This window comes from Melopsittacus undulatus, chromosome 1, assembly GCF_012275295.1.
Source record: "Melopsittacus undulatus isolate bMelUnd1 chromosome 1, bMelUnd1.mat.Z, whole genome shotgun sequence".
NCBI lineage: Eukaryota > Metazoa > Chordata > Aves > Psittaciformes > Psittaculidae > Melopsittacus > Melopsittacus undulatus.
This window is the reverse complement of record NC_047527.1, coordinates 96,459,443-96,478,515: the sequence shown is the minus strand read 5'-3', so window position 1 is coordinate 96,478,515 and position 19,073 is coordinate 96,459,443. Positions and strand designations below refer to the sequence as shown.

The 19,073-nt window shown below is 38.8% G+C and overlaps 1 protein-coding gene across 2 annotated transcripts in view; it reads left to right on the top strand.

The window, feature by feature from the left end:
• Nucleotides 1-19,073, top strand: part of COL15A1 (collagen type XV alpha 1 chain) — a 118,535-nt gene that overhangs the window by 57,758 nt on the left and 41,704 nt on the right. For both annotated transcript variants that reach the window (XM_031049697.2, XM_031049696.2), the window contains exons 15-22: nucleotides 1,828-1,863; nucleotides 2,360-2,512; nucleotides 6,105-6,173; nucleotides 8,231-8,275; nucleotides 10,402-10,437; nucleotides 13,392-13,454; nucleotides 14,360-14,395; nucleotides 14,479-14,562. In XM_031049697.2, the coding sequence (XP_030905557.2) occupies nucleotides 1,828-1,863; nucleotides 2,360-2,512; nucleotides 6,105-6,173; nucleotides 8,231-8,275; nucleotides 10,402-10,437; nucleotides 13,392-13,454; nucleotides 14,360-14,395; nucleotides 14,479-14,562 (522 nt within the window). The remainder of the gene's footprint in view (nucleotides 1-1,827; nucleotides 1,864-2,359; nucleotides 2,513-6,104; nucleotides 6,174-8,230; nucleotides 8,276-10,401; nucleotides 10,438-13,391; nucleotides 13,455-14,359; nucleotides 14,396-14,478; nucleotides 14,563-19,073) is intronic.

Here is a 19,073-nt window from a genome sequence, read left to right as displayed (position 1 = left end):
TATGCAAAATTGCCACTCCTTTTTAGGTTTGCCCAAATTATTGCATTTATTTTTCTTGCACCCAACTTCAAGAAGAGTGTGGGCAAGACAGAGACAGTGCAGCAAAAAGAGCTCTTGAGATAGCTAGGAGCCTTGAATACATGACTAATGAAGAGAGGCTGAAGAAACTCAAGACATTCAATCTGAAGAGGTAAAAGCATGCCCAACAGATACAAAGGCATAATTATGACCCTTTAATGAAGGCTGGTGAGCCTGTATTTGAAATACTGAATCCACTTTTTTGCACCATACTTCAAGGCTGTAGAGAAGATAGAGACAAAGACTCCAGGAAAATTTCATCCTCTGTTCAGCTTTTGCATTACTGTCCATTCACAAGATCTTGAAAATACATTTCCAAGTGTACACTGAAAGCTGACACACTGTAAGAGAAATGAAATGGCCAGAATATTGATTTACATATATAGTTTGTTTGTTTTTTTTTTTACATCATGAGGGTTTCTTAAAAAATTCTTCTCTGGAGATTGAAGAATCTGAGTTGTGATTACAAAAGCCTGAGGTTGGTAAAACTGCAGCACACATTGGAACTAGTAGCTATCGAGAAGATGCAGTCTATACGTCACAAAGCAGACATCTAAATCTTGCACTCATTGTAATCAGTGGTATGTGTTTTATATAAAGAAGTCTAAAAACAGAAAGAAGTCTAGCTAAAATTAACTGATCCTGAATCACATATAATGGGAAAAGACTAACAAGAAAAGGAAAGTAATTGGAAGAAAGATAAAATTCTTAGAAAGTGCATAATCCTCAAAAAACAAGGGCAAAACCTCAAAAACCTCAAAACCTCCCAGAGCCTGTTTTCTGCATTGTGTATATCTGATAAAATTTTTATTAGAATTGAGACACCACATATTCGCACCTGCTCAATACAATCTCTAACACCTTGGGATAACAATATTTTTCAATTTCGACTAAAAACCTTGATTTAACCTATATTGCAATTTCTATATTTAGTCATTACTCCAGATTAATCCAGAGAAGATTATGGGGGGAAACTGCAGGTTGCATTGAAAATAAAGTCAGTTTATTCCTTGGAGTGGGATTTGGTGGGGGTTTTGCCATTACTTTTGGAAGAAAACATTGTTATCATTTTTATCCTGGTCCTTACTAATTTTTTTCATACCTCACTTGAGCAATATTTCTATTGAATGAGTAAGGACAAGAGCTTGTCAGTATAACAATTAATCCTGTTAGATTTAGTGCAATTTGGAAAAGAAGTATTTGTGTGCTGTGAATTTCTATCTACTCCAAGAACTAGAAGTGGAAAAAACAGTAAGTAAAGTAAAAAAGCAAATCAAATAACTTGATTGCTGCAGAGGAACCTTAAAGTCATATTAGTCATCATATCCCTTATTTGGAATGATGCCCTAGACAAATTTTGTGGGATCAGTTTCTAATTCTGTGATATCCCCTGGGAGTTTTGACTTTTGAGTTCAGAAGCATGAGGATGTGACCCTCCATGTTTAATTCCATGTACTCCAGACACAGAATCTGCAGAAATAACTGAAATACAAGATTTCATCCTGACTGCATACCAGACCAGAGCTATTCATTTGTTGTTATAACTGCCGAATTACAGATTTTGTTCTTTTTAAATAAGAAAACAGTGTTTTCTTATGTCTAATGTTTCATGTAAAGAACATTATGACAATAAATTAAACAACAAAGAAATCTGTGGACATTTTAATTAAGCAAAAATACTATAAGTGTGGTTTTGTTGTGTGCCTAATGCTCTTACTGTAAGTAATTAGGATTGGTTTTCTTTTACAGGGTGATAAAGGTCTTCCTGGTTCTGCTGGTCCAAAGGTAAAAAAAAATAAAAACAGTGTCTTTATAGGATAACAGTATCACTGTAATAAAACATGTTACTGAAAAGGTGTGAGAAGTGTAAAAGTTTATTATTGTGAAACCTAATGAAGTTGGCAAACTTGGCTTCTCAGTTGACCAATGTACTTCTCTAAGAAGTGTGGCCAAGAGGTTGAGGGAGGTGATTTTTCCCTCATCTCTCATGAGACACCACCTGGAGTACCTGGAGTAATGTGTTCAGCTCTGGGACCCCTAAAGTAAGAAAGACATGCACCTGCTTGAGTGGGTCCAGGAGAGAGCCAGGAAGATGATCAGGGGGATGCCCCCTCCTTGAAAGTGTCCAAGGCCAGGTCGGATGCGGCTTTGAGAAAGGGATTGGATTTACATGATCTTTAAGGTCCCTTCAAACCCAAAACATTCTATGGTTCTATGATTCTACTCACTTGCATTTACTTGTTCATGTTCTGTTTACCAGTAGATTGATTTTTTATTTTAGGGTGATACTGGAGACACTGGGTCAATAGGCCCTAAAGGAGAAGCTGGTGCTGTTGGGTCTCCTGGGAAACCTGGACCACCAGGACCTCCTGGCCCCCCTGGGCCGCCTGGACCTCCTGGACCCCCAGGAATCAGCTACAGTTTGGGATTTGAGGTATTTTGCTATCATGGGGCTTGTAGTAGCTATGGATCTACTTCCTTCAGAGGAAGGAGGGCTCAAAGCTGAACTGATGGCAGATGACAGTAATTTACTCAAGACTAAAATTTTCCTACAATTCCTTTTAAATGTGACCATATAATTGACCATGCTAGAGTATGGAATTAATGGATTTCTTGGGGCAATTTTCGTGAAACTATTCAGTAATAACAGCATTTAGATGCTATTTTTGATGCTTATATCATTGCTAATATAAAATACTCAAATACTGTACTACAAGGGAAATCTTCTGCACTTTATTTTTTTTCATATAAATAATTTAAAGCAATGATCTAAATACACATAGGGACCTGTCAATATTTGTTGAAACCAAGCTGCAGGTTCCCCTTAAACTATGATACCCTCACTGCCATTCTTGAGGCTACAAGTTTAGTTTAGGCATGTCATTTACGTAGCATGTAAATACAGAGACAAATGTTGGACATTTCTGACCTCATAGTCTGTTCTACTCAGAGGAACAGTGTTCTATTAAAAAACAAAACAAAACCAACAAACCAAAACAAAAAAATGATAACTTGCAGATGCTACTCTTTCTGCTTCTGAAAATGATACCTTCACCACTTTAAAATATGACATCTGGCCAGCTTAAACTGAGTTTAACATGTCTTTTGAGAACTTCTCACTTAGATGTTCTTTTTGGAGCAAAAAGTTGCTTTGCAGAAAAGAAAGGCAAAGGGAGCATGCTCAAGTTCAAGAGCTGCTGCATTAACATATTTATGAAAAGAGGTTGGAAAATTGCCTACATCAGCATTGACATATGAGTCATCCTTTTTTTAATATATCCATGCATTTTTCATTTGTAATTTAGCTGCTTAACTCAGGAAAGTCTTTCCAGGGTTTTCATGGTTTTACATCATGGGATATAGTACAAGTTTACATAGAAAAGGAGGGCAGTTTCAGCAGAGAAGTAAACAACATCTAACCAAAACTGGGGCCATCTGTAGAACTGCTGCAGTAAAGTTCTGTTTAAAATATACCAGTTTACTCACACACGTTTCTCCAGGATTTGCCTCTTTTGTGTTTCTTTTTTCCTTACTCTAGAGACACTTCGAGTACTCCAAGAATAGAGGTGACCATTAATTCTTGTTTAGAGACATATTCCGATTCCTGATGTCCAGCTAAATAATATTGTACTATATACATTACTGGTTAATAATCTCACTAATATCAGTGGGGTTTAGTGGATGAAGAATCTCTCCAGCAGTTCACAAGTTCTTAATCACCAGCATAAAGTTTAAGCATACAAACGCTCCATTGCCTTAACTTAGGCACACTATAAAGGCTAGTATAGACTCTTCTTCTGAATAAATATGTACTTGTCTCAGAATAGGATAAAGACAATGGTAAGCCACAGCTTCATCCTAGTCCTGGTCTGAGTTTTAGCCCAGGATGATGGCTTGCCTGACCTACAGTCATCTTCTGTGACCCTTGAGGATCCAGTGCTAAGAGATTCTCCAGTCTTCCCCATTCACACTATTTGAGTAGAAGCCAACTTTGCCTCGTTGTGCCACCAGAGTTCCCCTGTACATAGATATTTAGGACCAAACTCTGTTACTTCTGATACCTATGTCTCAGAGGAAGAAAATTAGCAGATGAGCAGAAGAGAGTGGAAACAGGAAGTCCCCAGTTTTATGGACACACAGAAGGATCCCAGCTCTAACTGCAGAAACAATATCTTGACTGGCTTCTTCTTGGACTTCATCTAGTTCAAACCAGAATTAGCATGACTGTCATTTCCCTGAGAGGAATATTGCTGTTAACAGGCTTGCTAGTTCTAGCTGATCTTTTGGATGCCCACCCCTGCCATCTGTTAAGGCAGTGCTGTGGTCTGCCAGTTCTTCAGGGCAGCACTACCTTTTGGTTGGCAGTCTGTTTATTGCTGCAAGGCTGTTTCTGCAAAACATTCCTGTTAGCACTTGCTAGCATCTGTGATCAGCTATGTGCAAAAACCAAATGGCATGGGGTTTGCTGGCACTTACACTTGCCAGAAAAACAGTTTGAGCTGCAGAAGGTACCTGGTAAACCCATTAAAAACATGCAGATGTCAAAAACGATGGTGTGTAACATAAAGAAAGCATCAAGCGCTCATTTAAAAGGAAAAAAATGTTGGCACAGTGGAGGCAAGGGGAAGAAGGAACCAGAAGCATAGTTTGTGGTTTAATATAAGTAGCAAGTGTTTGGTTAAACAGGGAAAAAATAGCAGATTGTGTGCTGATATTTGATACACTGATAGCTGATGGAGAAGCAAAATAAAAATATGAATAACATTCAATCTCAGGTGAAGTTGCATGAAAGGACTTGACCAACCTGACGACTCAATGACTCCCACCATGGTCCTCGAAAGGAAGAACCTGATTCCAGCTATGCACTCTTTCTGCTTCTCTTATTTTTTCAGTTCTCATGGGGTTGGTGGGAAAGGGCAAAAGAATAAGGTCTCTCTTTTTCACTAAAGTCAGATCAGTTGATGTTTTCCATAACTTTGGCATTAGGTTGTCATTCCATAGCAGCATAATCTGATCTGATTTGTCTTCCACCTTTTCCTTTACATCATCTCCAGAGTGTACCAGATCTATGATAATGTGAGCCATTTCAAGACACTAGCAAAAAGCTAAGTAGGCAAGGAGTAAAGGATCTCTAAATATGATAAGCTGATACAAGGGCTCATTGTCACTGAGAGGAGGAGATTCTGCTTTGCTCCTGCTACCAGCTAAAGCCATTCCTGGCACAGGCCTGCCATTCATATTCACTAACATCCAGTGTTCCATCAGTCAATACTTCCACAAGCCATTTGAATTTACTAACATTTTAGAGAACCATTCCACCCTCAAAAAGTAATGTATTTTTTGCCATTTAAGTGATTTAAAGTGGCTCACAGGAAAGTGAGAGGATTAAACACATGGCACTGATGTTGAAAATTAAGGCTGTATGGCTGTGAGCAGCAAAGTGGAGCAAAGAAAGATTAACATTTTCCCTTTTCAGAAAAAGCAAACAATAGAGCCAAAAGTGAAGCTAAAAGAAGTGAACAGCTTCGTGCTGGCATGGTTCATCAAACTGGTTTGAAGTACAGTCTGACAAGTTCTAAATTAAGAATAAGGCAAGGTATAGGAATATGTGGTGGTGGTGGTGGTGCTGAGGGTAAAACAGATTATTATGGCAGCCTGCAATTTTATTTCTTTAGTTGCTTTGGAACTGGCAATTTTGGTTCTGACATAGATTGGTAAATTGGCAAGACTGTAAAGACCAGATTTTCTGTAAGCAGGATCAGCATGTCCTTATTGCATCTGAGTGGAGCCTATCTCCAGAGTATCATACATTGGTCAAAAAAGGGCTCCTGAGAGAAGACAAACATATTTTTGTTCAGTAACTTTCCAGCTTTCTACAGGACTCCAGAAAACAGAGCAGCTGGGACAAAAAAAAACAAACAACCCACAAAAAAAAAAAACAACAAAAAACCCACAACAAAGTAACAAACCAACCAACCAAATAAACCAAAAGATAAATTCTCTAGCATTTTTTTCTTTTTCATTAGGACATGGAAGGATCGGGTAGCATTGACCTCTTAAATGAATCCAGAATTCCAGGATCAAGAGGACCAAAAGTAAGTGGATGCTTTGGAAGAGGGGAACATTTCTTGATTTTCAGGTTGGTTTTTGTGTTGTGCTCTCTGCTTTTTGGAAACACAGAGCCCCAGTCAACTGTAGATTTGGAATCACTGCACTGGATGCTATTGCTCTAGAATAGCATTACAATAACTGTGTCCTCCAAAGAATCTGGATGGTATTTCTCTGATGATTTTGAAATGCTGCTCTGGTGTGTTTCTGAGAGATTAAAGGATAATAATAATAATAATAATAATAATTATTATTATTATTATCTAGCTCTCTGTTTCTTGTTTTACCCTAATAGATGCCCTTATTGTTTATGAAGACGAATTACAAATACTACTGAAATTGAAATGTCATAGTTTAACAATCAAATGGACATAATCTGAAATGCCACTTTTAAACTAAAGAAATGTTCCCAGCAGTGTGGAAGCAATGTCCTACAATAAGGGGTGTTTTTTCCTCCACCACTGTGTCTTAGGAGATTTTTGCTAGTGTTAGCTGCTTTAAAATGCCAAGTAGGGAATATGTAAATACAATGCATGAGTTCTTACCAGAACATTTAGATTTATCCTGATTCTCAGCAATAACATCAAAACTGTAGCCTGTGATGCCTTTCCTAAAGCAGGAAATTATCCAGCATTCCTTCTCCCAGAGCTGTCTGCATTGTTCTGTCTTCAGAAATTCTACTCCTGCGCTCACTCCAAAAGAAACATTCAAACTTTCAAAGCATAGCTGTGACAGAATGAGTCTTGTTACTTAAATCTGGAGAAAGTGATGATGATGACCTTGGGTTATGGTAGATGCCAGATTGAATACTAAGCAACAGTGCACTGTCACTGCAAATAAGGCAACCCCTATACTGGAATACATCGGAAAGAGTAGACAGAGTTATTATAGCCCTTTAGTCAGGGTTAGTAAGGCTGCATTGAAATACTAAATCCGGGGGTTTGTACTGCACTTCAAGGTGGATGTGGAGAAGACAGAGACACTGTGTCAAAAAGGAGACAAGGCACGATCCAATAGCTGCTTACAAATCTTTGAGTTTTCATCATATTGCAAATATGATGAAACCAAACTGCTCCTCATAGTGTCAGATGGTGCAGCAAGAGTCAGTGATCACAATTTGCAGCTTGGGACATTCAGGCCAAACAGTAGAAGAAACCTGTTCACAGGAAGGTTGGTGCAGAACTGGGGCACTTTGCCTGGGGAGGTTGTAGGAACTCTGTTCTTGGAAGTTTTCAAGGTTTTGCTGGACAGAGACATGACTGATCTGATCAAGAGCTGCTGATGCTTCTACTTCAAGGCAGTGATTGGATTAGATTGCCTCCAGAGACCCTGTACAACCCTGTTTCTGTGATACATGGAATCATAGACATCCCAAGAAATTAACTGAATGCAGGAGACAGGAGTGAGTTTTGTTGGTGTTTGGTTTATTAGTGTCTTGTCCTCATATTCCAGATGAAGAGAACTCAATCACTCTGTTGATTTTTTTTTCATTTAATTTTCTAAAATGATCAATAATGAACTGTTGATCATTTTACTATCAGAGTCATAATCGTATGCTACAACTGATGTCACCATATAGAGACAAGAGACGAATGTGCATCCCCAAATGTTTGTTTCAAGATGCTTTTAAACCTAGCAAGACCATGCCGTGTTGTCTCTAAACTGGTCACATATCTTAATTTTAGCCAAGGAGGCAAATTAAAAAATTTGTACACCATTGAAAGCAATGCCTTGCAACAAATGCACTTGAACAGTCTTATTTCTCATATTTTCTAAAGACATGCATAGTATGCAGTGACAAGATTAAAGTTGTCTTTGAAAGAAAAAAGATCTTTAGATCTTTGCATGATAATGTAGAGCATGACAATATTTATTAGAACAGCAAATCTAAAACAGTGCTTACATTTTATTACTCTCCAGTGATACTACTGGTCTCCAATGTTGTTTTTTGTTTTGGTTGTGTTTATGAATTAAGGTTTTTTCTGAGAAAAAATATTATGAAATGCTACATGGATTTACCAGTAAATTCAATGTCATTTTATAGGGTTTTGTAGGAAGACATGGACAGCGTGGACCATTAGGACCAAAGGTACTCTGTACAACAAGGAACACCTGAAAGCTAACCTATTTTGCTTTGGCATATATGTTTTTTTATTTGTATATTCCCAGAATTTGCCTTAACAAAACAGCTTTTCTTTAACATTCATATACTAAGTATAGGACAAATGTTATTCCTATTCACACTGCATATCTATCCAGAATGTGTATTAATAGAGCTATTTTACATCCATACCAGAACAGTGAGTAAATATCAGCTGAGCCATTAAATTCCAAGGCACTTGGTGCATTTTTGTTAGATTTTTCAAGGACATTTGGCAGTTTCTCTTTGCTGCTTATTTATACATAATTTTGGTTTCCAAGAGGTTACACGTATGCTGTTGAAAGAGAAAACTGCAGAAAGAGATCTTCTGGCATAATCCCAGAAAGTGACAGGAAAATGTTCTAGAAGATGCTGAGGGAAACAAGGGAGATGCCATGACTGCTATGCCTTGGGTTTTATTTGAGCTCAGTAAGTGACTGAATTTTTCCACTTCGATGCTGCTATTGGTTAAGCAACCCATGAAAAAAAAAAAAGCAGAAATTAAAAAAAAGAACCAAAAAACAGAGAATAACAGGACAAATTTGCACCTGGCCAGTCCCCTGTGTCTAGAGCCTCTATACACCTCAGATTATGGGGCTGAAAAAGTCTCTCTGTTGGGTACTACTTCTGCTAATGCTGGAGAACAGCATTATTTATGAGTGAAAAGTTCAAGTATTTGCACAGCATGCATTAGTGAATTATACTGCAAAAGACTGGCTGGAATAGACATGTTCTCACATGGTGCTGCTCAATGGACATAAGTACGTGCCAAGTGTCCATGCTGAAAATACATATTTTGTTACAAATTTATTCTCTGCCCTTAACTAGAAATATAGTGCAAATACTGTTTCACAAACACTTCAGAAATGGAGGTAGGCATGATTCCTCGGATTTAGGAACTGTGCTGATACTGAAGAGATAGTCATCAGCCTTGGCCAAGAGACTTCATCACCACCTACGCTAAGATTTTAGTTGTTTAGTCTTGAGTCATTCATCCCCAAGGTCATGGAGACACAGACAGGGACACGCTATTGCCTGACGTCTTACAAAATCAAGTACACTACAGCAAAATTAATAGAAAGTGTTTACAATACACTACTATTGTCATGGGGATGAATTTTACACCCACTCTTCATGGTTATAAATTACTTCGCTAGGCAACAGCAGCAAAACGCAACAACCAGTTACTTCCAAAAACCAAGAGCTAACACATCATGAGTAGGTTAATGTATAGTTACGTTTCATAGATTCTTGTCCATCAAATACCCCAGACTAGTAGAACTGTCAGAGAAGGCCTGCTGTGATCAATTTTTTCTCTCTTTCTTAGCAAGTAAGTACAGATCCAAATTCTGTTTTCACTATTATTATTATGAAAAACTGGTTTTGTTAAAAAAGTCTACAGTCTTCATGCATTCATGAATGTAAGCTCTCCTGTCTTTTAGACAGGAAGCATTAAGATAACATTTGAGGCAATGGCTGTAGCTCCTTGCTGATTTATTCATGTTTATATTCTCTATCTTGTATGAAATAAGCTAAATTTCGTGTTCTCTGTCTGTGATGAAATCAAGGAATCATGTCTGCTCAGAGCTAGAATACAGCAGGGTCAGGCCTGAATGTGGAAGACTCATTACATTGCTCATGTTACGACACAGTAGCTGGGTAGATGGGGAGAGCAGTAGTGTGGTGGAAACTGAATTAATTGCATTGAAGGAAGATAGTGGGTCATTTGTGGAGGCACAAAATCATTGTGTCAGTGGTAGACATTACAATGTTACCATGTGCTGATTTCAGACACGAAAATGAAGGTTCAGGCATGTGGCTTGATTGGTGCTCAGCAAAAATCATAGGTGACAACCAGAAACTAAGATATGGGTGGCAAGTGGGCAATTAAACCTCCCAGAACCAATTCACAACCGCATGCTGAGCATCACTTTTTATCACAAATATGTCCTACTTTTGCTAATTATTTTACCCCATTGAGTCTGTTTGTTTGCAAGGAAAGTAATATATGTGTTTAAAATCCTTGTGATTACTGTTCATTTTAATATTTGAGCCTTACTGTGTCTCTGTTTCAGGGAGAAAGAGGCAGCATTGGTCCACCAGGTTCAAAGGTGGGAAATTTATTAATTTAATAACTAAATCAAGTAATTTCTTCTCAGTTGCCTTTCTTCTCTCTTAATCTACTCATGGTATCTTGTTCTGGTGCTTCATCATCCCCTTTGGAAAGACAATTTCCCTAGTGTGCATGAAATATACTTCTCAAGCTGTAGTTTGTACTAGTTGTCTAACTCACCCCATGCATCAGTGTGCAACCCAGTCCTGCTGCTCTGGACTAGTGCAGCTTCTAGACATGAGACCCTGATTGGCAAAGAAACCTGACAGTTTATACTGTTTTGCAAGGTATTAGTACTGAAATGGATGGAGTTGGAGTCCCTTGATCCCTCACCTTTCTTCTCTGTCATTATGTCTGCTATGGTTTGAACGCCTCTTGAAATTCCCTTAAGCTTCTGGTTTCATCTGCGCTGCTTTTTGACAGGCTCTCTGGATGACTTGTGTGGCTTTTGCAGGTATAAGTCAGCAGAGGGCGATGTTGTGACTCACAGAAAATTAAACGCGAAAAGCTAAAAAAACCGGAAATGAAATTATAAAATAAAACGGAAAGGAAAAGGAAAGGGAAGAGGAGAGGAGAGGGAGAGGGAAAGAAGAAAAAGAGAAAATGAAAAGGAAAAAAAGGAAAAAAAAAGAAGAAAGAGGAAAGAAGGGAAAAAAAAGAAAAAGAAAAAGGAAGAAGAAAGAAGAAAAAGAAGAAAGGCTAGAAACAGTCTGAGACAGCTGGGCTTGTTCAATCTGAAAAAGAGAAGGCTCCAGGGAGACTTTAGGACAGCTTTCAGTACCTAAAGGGATCTTAAGAAATTGGAGAGGGGCTTTTGACAAGGGCAGGTAGCGACAGGACAAGGGAGAATGGCTTTAAAAAACTGACAGACGGGAGATTGAGATGGGATCTGAGGAAGAAGTTTTTCCCTGTGAGGGTGGTGAGGCCCTGGCACAGGTTGCCCAGAGAAGCTGTGGCTGCCCCATCCCTGGCAGTGTTCAAGGCCAGGTTGGATGGGGCTTGGAGCAACCTGGTCTAGTGGAAGGTGTCCCTGCCTGTGGCATGGTGCTTGGAGCTATATGAGCTTTAAGGGCCCTTTCTAGCCAAACCATTCCATGGTTTCATGATCTGGGACAGCACTGAAATTAAGAGTTGCTCTAGGAAACAAGATAAAAGCAATTATGAATCTACCCTTTTGCTCACTGAATGTCTGCTAGAATTTCATCACACTCTTCTAGCAACATCTGCTTGTTTATGTAAAAAAAACAAACAAAAAACCACAATAATAAAATGATGTAACTGGACTCTGCTTGTCATAAGTTCCATCTGGTGTACATATTTTGATTATTGGCATGTCACAGAGATATTTGTCAGCATGATAATTAAAGCTGATGTATAGGATAGTGGTTTTATTCTTTTTATTTTATTTGAGACTACAGATTATCTTCTTAATTATTCTACAAACAAGTGTTTTGTTCTCCTTGTTCTAGCAGTTATGGTTGATGTGATAAAGTGCAAACATGTATATGTTGTAATTGGAGTGACTATAGTGCTATTTAAAAGTAATCTATCTCTTCAATCTTCAGATTAAAAATTTATCTTAGTCCTCTTACGTTTGAGCAAATAGCTACATTCTTAAAATACAGAGGGAGTTAGAAATAAGGATATCTCTGATACATTGTTTATAGTAAAACATCCTGCCTATCCTGTGTCTTTGCTTCCAAGTTAAATTTCATTAGGAAAATCAATTGGTGAAGTTATTCAGCATTTATAATAGTAGGAAGCTGATCTGCAGGCACCAACATGCCTGAAATGATAGTATTCTTCTGCAGAAATGCTGGTGGTTCGAGGTTATTTCCTCTGCCCAATTACATTTGCCGCACATAGATATATATAATTTCCTACAAGCATTAGAGAGAATTAAGTCCCAAGTACCATATTTGCTAGTCACGTAGGTGCCCAAATACTTGTACTTGTGTGAGTGCCTAAATCTATTGGCATTCAGAGACACCTTCTTTTTTCCTGCACATGTGTATACAATGAAAACTGAAGTACTTCAGAAATTATGTTATATTAATGAACTGTTTATTCCTGAGCCACATGCTTTGCTGGTCACAGACAAAAATAGAAATAACAGTGAGAATATCTTTTTAGACATATTAAATCTTTTATGCTAATGGTTCTGTAGGATGGCATAAGAAGAGAGAGGATTTTGCATCCTATGAAGTGTTAATTTGAATTTCTTCTATCACACCAGAAATGCAGCAGAGAATACCATTTGACTTTGGATTCTTTGCAACTTTGTTGCTCTTTAAGACACTTCTGTAGAGTATTAGATAATTCTCAAAGGTTTTATTGGATAACATCCTTCCATACATCCCTGTATCCTGCCTCCAAGAGTGTCAAAAGCATAATCAGTTTGAGCAGTTGCTTAGATGTAATTTGACCTTATACAAGGGCAAGTACTACATCACAGTTCTCCTGACTTCAACAAATTGTGATTCAGGGACTTTCTCAGCAAGGAATAATTTCTGAACTACAACTGGATCTCTAACTCTTAAACTAGAACAGGGGCTATCAAACTTTTTTGCTTCACATAGCAACTCCCGCCTACATTCAATGCCTCTGTCTCTTCTTCGTCCAGCCTGGGAGTATTTAGCTGAAGGGTAGAAATACCCCATTAAAGGTATCTTGGGGGAAAGCAACAGAATTCACCCTTCTGCTAAGCAGAGGTGGGAGCATTGGAGAATGATTAAAGAGGCATTAAAAAAACCCCATGCTATGAAGAGGGAGGAACAGCAGGAGTGAGCCAGTAGATGACTAATGAGATGGTGCTGACTCTATAGAGGCCCTTGCAAACCTACCTCCTAGTTCATTCAGAAACATCCTGTGTCCCTCCCAAAAGTGGCTTCCTTCTGCTTGAATTAAAATTAATATAATTTTGAGAGAATAATAGTAAATTTGTTGTTGCAGGGAATGCCAGGTACAGATGGAAAACCAGGCTTTCCTGGCATTGCTGGACATCCTGGAGATGTGGTGAGTAGGGCTATCATAGTCTGTGATTACGTAACACACAGTGGCACTCAAATCTATGTCTTAAGGATCAGCAGGAGCCCTAACATCACTTGCCAGCAGGATGTAGAGAGAAGGCCCTGGGTTTGTCCTACTTAACCTAGAGCAGTTACCTCAGACACCAAATACAGGAACAGAGTGTTCCTTGTATTTGTCTCCTTCACCAGTCAGAAGTGATACAGGCTTCTCCAGAGGCTGGTTCTGATTCTTCAATGCTCCTTTTGCTTTTAATTATGCAGACATCAGCTCTGCTTTTAATTAAAGGGAAGCCAACAGCCTCATAAGTGATTTTAATTTATTTCTCATGCTTAAGATCTGTGAGGATTACAGAGCTCTTTGGCTGTGAAGTCCCAAGGCTCATCCCCTGACACCTTCCGCTCACTGGTGACAGATAAACTTTCTGTGTCCCCAGCACAGAGTTGTGTTGTGCAATGAGGGGCTGATTAAGCTTAGAAATAACCTGTCTGAAAATGACTGTTCAGCTCACCTGTGTTCCCCTTCCCCCTTTATTGGGCAAACAGAACTGAGGTGATTCATGTTGGAAAAGGAAGTAGCAGCCAGGCATGGCAGTGCAGTGCAGGGAAGGAAAAGCTTGTTGAATTAATTCCCAGATAATGAAATGTTGTGTGCTCATTTGCTTCTGGTCATCTGTGAACTCTTGTCAAATGTGCTGAGAAATACTTTTTAACATCAAATCCTCAGAGGATGTGAGCTGAAACCAGCTGGCCCCATCTGTGGTTTGAGTGAGCTTCTGGGGACTGAGCATTCTATACCTGCATTTTACTGATGTACTTTTTTGAAGCTGAAGAAACACATATTTACAATTTTTCCTTTCAAATCACTTAGCTCATTTTTCTAATCCAATGCAGGGTCCAAAAGGAGAGAAGGGTGACCCAGGACCTCAGGTGAGATTGTGTGGATCACATGTTAAACATATGTTAAAAGTAGTAGTGAATGTCTTTTCCATCTTTAATGTTTTTTGAAACAGGGTGTACCAGGACAGGACGGGAACAGTATCGTGGGCCCACCTGGACCACCAGGACCACCAGGACCAATCATAGCTATACCTGAGGTGAGTGTGTTCATCAAGCATTAAAGTCTCTGTAACTCATCTTACAGGGGAGAGGGCACAAATGGTTAACAAACTGGAAAATCTGTTCAGATCATGAGTCTACTCCTTATAGCAAGAATATCTCAATATGTCTCTATACCAAGTGGATTTGTTTTGAAAGGACAAAATAGGAAGGCACATTGGTGAAGAGCTTGCATACAAGAATTACAAGGTCACAGTGAGAGCTTCTCTCCAGGTGATTCTGCAGGAGCTGTGAACATCAAATGAAAAATAAACAGAGAAATACAAACTGCGAAAGCCTGACAAAGCAAGGTACCTGAGACATAGCAGTATGTAGGAGAGAGGCACATTGTGTTTTTTGGCAGGTGTCCACTATACAAACCAGAGCATTGACTCTGGTGTGGAAGCAAGAGCCAAAAGTGCCCAAGCATAAAATGCTAGAAGCTCACAAAAATTGTCCAATATCCTTTTGCTGTATGTATATTTTCAGTCAGTTTTGTTCTGTGTACATCATTTACAAAACCAATACAAGTTAGCAATAGTATTAGCTAGTCTAGTAGGCTAGAGATTAAAAGGAATCCCATTTCAAACTCACAACAAAAATTTGTAACTGGCATGATATGACATTAAAATCTGGTTAAACTGTGAGTTGCTGCAAGAAATTCTTCACCTCTGAGAGCTGAAGGTGTCTAAAACAGCCAGACTTACCTGCAGGAATGCATATAATGACAGTAAGAAGTTATTTGTGATTGCAAGTAGCAAAAATGCCTGCCTGAGAAATCTGATAGGGGAAGCTGGGTACCAACATTATCTTATATGTGAGATACACATAAGAGTTTTAGTTGAATGAAACAACTAGGCTTTCACTTAGACTTCTGCTACTGATACAAATAAGCATAAGTTGGCATCCCATAGCCCACATAACCAGAGGTGGGTTTTTTTTATTGGGTATCTACACAGAATCTTAGGATCTAAAATCCTAAGACACCAAGATACTAAGATCTTGGATGAGATGCATTATAGATTCACAGAAATGTTGGTTGGAAGAGGCTTCTAAAGATCATCTAGCTCAAACTCCTGCTCAAAGTGGCACTGTCGCAAGCTCTACAATTTATCGTGTTTCTCTTGGAGCTTCTGGGAAATCCCTTAATAGCTGTGACAGAAATGCTGATGTAAAATTCATGTTCTTTCTTGCAGTCTACCAAGGTGTCACTCTGGGGTCTTAGCTCTTGTCAGTGACTAAACAGCTCTGTTTGCAGTAATAATGAACCTGAATGTGTTGCTCCTTAGCTCATTAATACTTGAAGAAACACTATGAGAGCCTCAGAGGGAAGACAGTGTGCAGAAGAAATGTAAAAAGATTATTGAAGCTGACAGAACAAACTAATGATGGCAGTTTGCAGGAGGCTGCATGGCTCACTATATTTTATGATAGTTACAGTCCCCATGCCTAATGCTATGTCTGAAAAAATCTAACACGCATGCTCTGGATTCCTCAGGACTTCTAGATGAACTACTTTCGCCATGTGTTACAGAAATGCATAGAGCCTTGTAGAAGCTGTATTGCATTAGGTATTACAAACCTATTTCAAAACCCATTTCCTTATCTAAATGCCTTGGAGTTCAGTAAGTAAGCTCTCTCACAAAGTAGCGTGCATAATATACATGGCGTTATGTCCATTTGTAGCAAACAGGTATTCAAGAGGGGTACAGCAAGAGCCTCATATGCTCAAAATCCTCTATACTGTTAATCAGATTTCTCTGAGGACTTGTCATACTGTATTTTGATGCAGCTAGGGGGTGTGTATATGTCACTACGTATGACACTGAGTTCTATCTACCTCACAAATGCTTGTATAACAGGACCTTTGGTTACTATACATTTGCTGATATAGAAGATTAATTTATCCAGATACATTTTGCTGACTCAGTCTCTCACCTTGGAAAGCACTAGTGCAAGCAAACCTATCAATTGCAATTGGAACAACAGAACTAAAACAAATACCGGCATCAGCTGTTGTAATGTAGATATTGGCTTGATGTGGGTAGAGCAGCAGAGATAATTAAGTGATCTAAGTGAACCATGGGGCAGTTAGAGAGATCACTCTCTGGGTCAGGGACTATTAGTTCACTCATTTAACCACTGTGTAGCCAATGACAACAATACTTCTTGGGCTATGCAAGTCCAATGGCTTCAGAATTGGAAGGAAGTTTTATTATGAAGGGTTGTGTGGTTACAGCTAAACAGATTTTATGCTGCTCAATCAAAATAAAACAAATTAAAGAGCTGGTGCAGTTTCAGTCTATATTAACATCTGATGTGGACAGCTGTGGCTTAGGGCCAAGCCAGTCAATAGCACATCGATTGAACTGGCCCCGGAAAGCAGACCTTGGTTTCCTCCTCATTTAACTTGTCTCTATGTGAACTGAAGGCTTCCTTCAGGAGACACTTCTAACCCTGTGAATACACATGCTAAGATAAAACTGAGGTCTACAGTAGAACATAGCCATTTCCAGGCTAGGTTCCTGCAGTACCTTCCAACACCTTCTCAAGGGCTTGCACTCATCTGTTGCCTCCTGTTGCAGGTCAGAAGTCCATTCTGCAATGTCATGTTTAAAAAACAGTGTCTCTTTAGTTTGTTGCTGTTCGATATTAAAAAACACTGAAACCAATATTCCTCATCCTATATTGGCCATTTTGCTCTTTTAGAACATAATCTTGAATGCTCAGTGTGTTCTCATGCAAAGAATCATGATAACCAAGAAAATCATGTTAATTGTTACTGCGATTTTATCATATCAATTTAGTTGAAAACAGTACAAAAAGAGAGAAAATTTACTGGATTTAAATTTAAAACTTTTTAAAAATTATCTATTGTTGCCTTTATCCATCCATACTTCAGGTACCAGAACGGGAGGAAGGTTAATACTGTGGATATAAAGCAAATGTCAGAAAATTTTGTTTCCTGTGTCCTTTCTGTAATTCTGATACGAGCATATTCACGCCATTTGGATACAAAGCTGAAGGTCTCCTTATAACCCAACCCAGAAAATCACACTAAAAACTATTATTTCTTCCTCTTCTTAACAGTGAAAAAAATATTAAAAGCAATGTTCTTTATAGTTACCACTTTCTGAGCTGATTTTATGTGTTGAAAAGTTATGTTGCTGGATTGTTGCTGTTAAAGCAGCTTGCACATCCAAAAGGGAAGATAAATGACTCTTTACCTGGAGCAGGTTGTGAAAAGTGCAGTCTTTTTCTCTGATCAACATCCTTACATCCTCTATTTTCCTATTTTCTTCAGCACTGTATACAGTTTTCTGACTTCCAACCACATTTTCCATCTGTAGCAGGACTCTAGTCATAAAAAAGACAAAGTACCTTATCCCAAGCTCAGCAAAGCTTTTGGGATTCTTTCCACTGACTTCAATAAAGTTTGGATTGAGCCCAAAAAGAATGAATACTAAGTAATTCCACAATGAAAAGACAGTGTAAACCCAGGATTCCTGGATTTCTGCCACCAGTTGTAGATAAAGCAAAACAATTGAGCAGCAAGACTCTCTCATTATTGTTATGAAAGTAACAGCCCATGTCTTATTCCCTTTCTGGGACATTTAGAGCTGGGAATACAGTGGACCGATGGCACTATGCTACCCCTGGAGCAATGCAAGAGAGACCATGCAGTCTGGGAGTTGGAGTGCTGTCTGCAGGACTTAAACTTTCTTTCTATTTGACAGTTGTCCAGTGGGTTTTTTTTGTAGAATATGAGGACAGTGAGCAGGTAGCAACACCCAGTAAATGTAACAGGCTTTAGGTGCATGAATTGTAGTGCCAGCATGACCTCAAAGTACAGAAAGCTGACTACATATTGCCATGCTCAAATGACGTAGGATAGGATAAGACAGGACAGGATATATGATGTGACCAAGCACATCTGTTCTCTTTTGTGTCCTCATTCACATCCCAGATTAGAAAAATAGTATTCAGAGACTCATAAGAGTTCAAAGTGACCTCTGGAGGCCATATGGCTAGCCCTCCTATACAAAGCAGAGGTAGCTTCAATCTTCCTTCCTGTATGCTGTACTCATAACAAATGTTGCAAAAGATGGTGATCTGATAGCATTGGCCTGCACATGGTTACAAGCAGAAGAGTCATTCAGATTTCACAATACCTCAGTGACAACATGCTTATTCATGTGCTAAGTGAATCCCTGGCACCTGAAGGCATGCCCTGCCCTAGCCTTGTGAAATTCAGAAGATATTAATTACATTTAATGGGAATAGTGCTGCACACGGAGCCTTGTGTTGAAATGGGTGTCATGGTTTGCCTGCTGAACAAGCGGACTTATTCAAGCCTCTAAGGAAATTCAGTACATATTTCTGAATCTAGAAGAAGGCTAAACTATCCCACAATAAACAGGATTGTTGAAATGAAAGAAATTTAAAAAATGGCAAAAACTGAGTGAGGATCACTCCACCTACAACATATGCATGGACCTAGCATTTACAT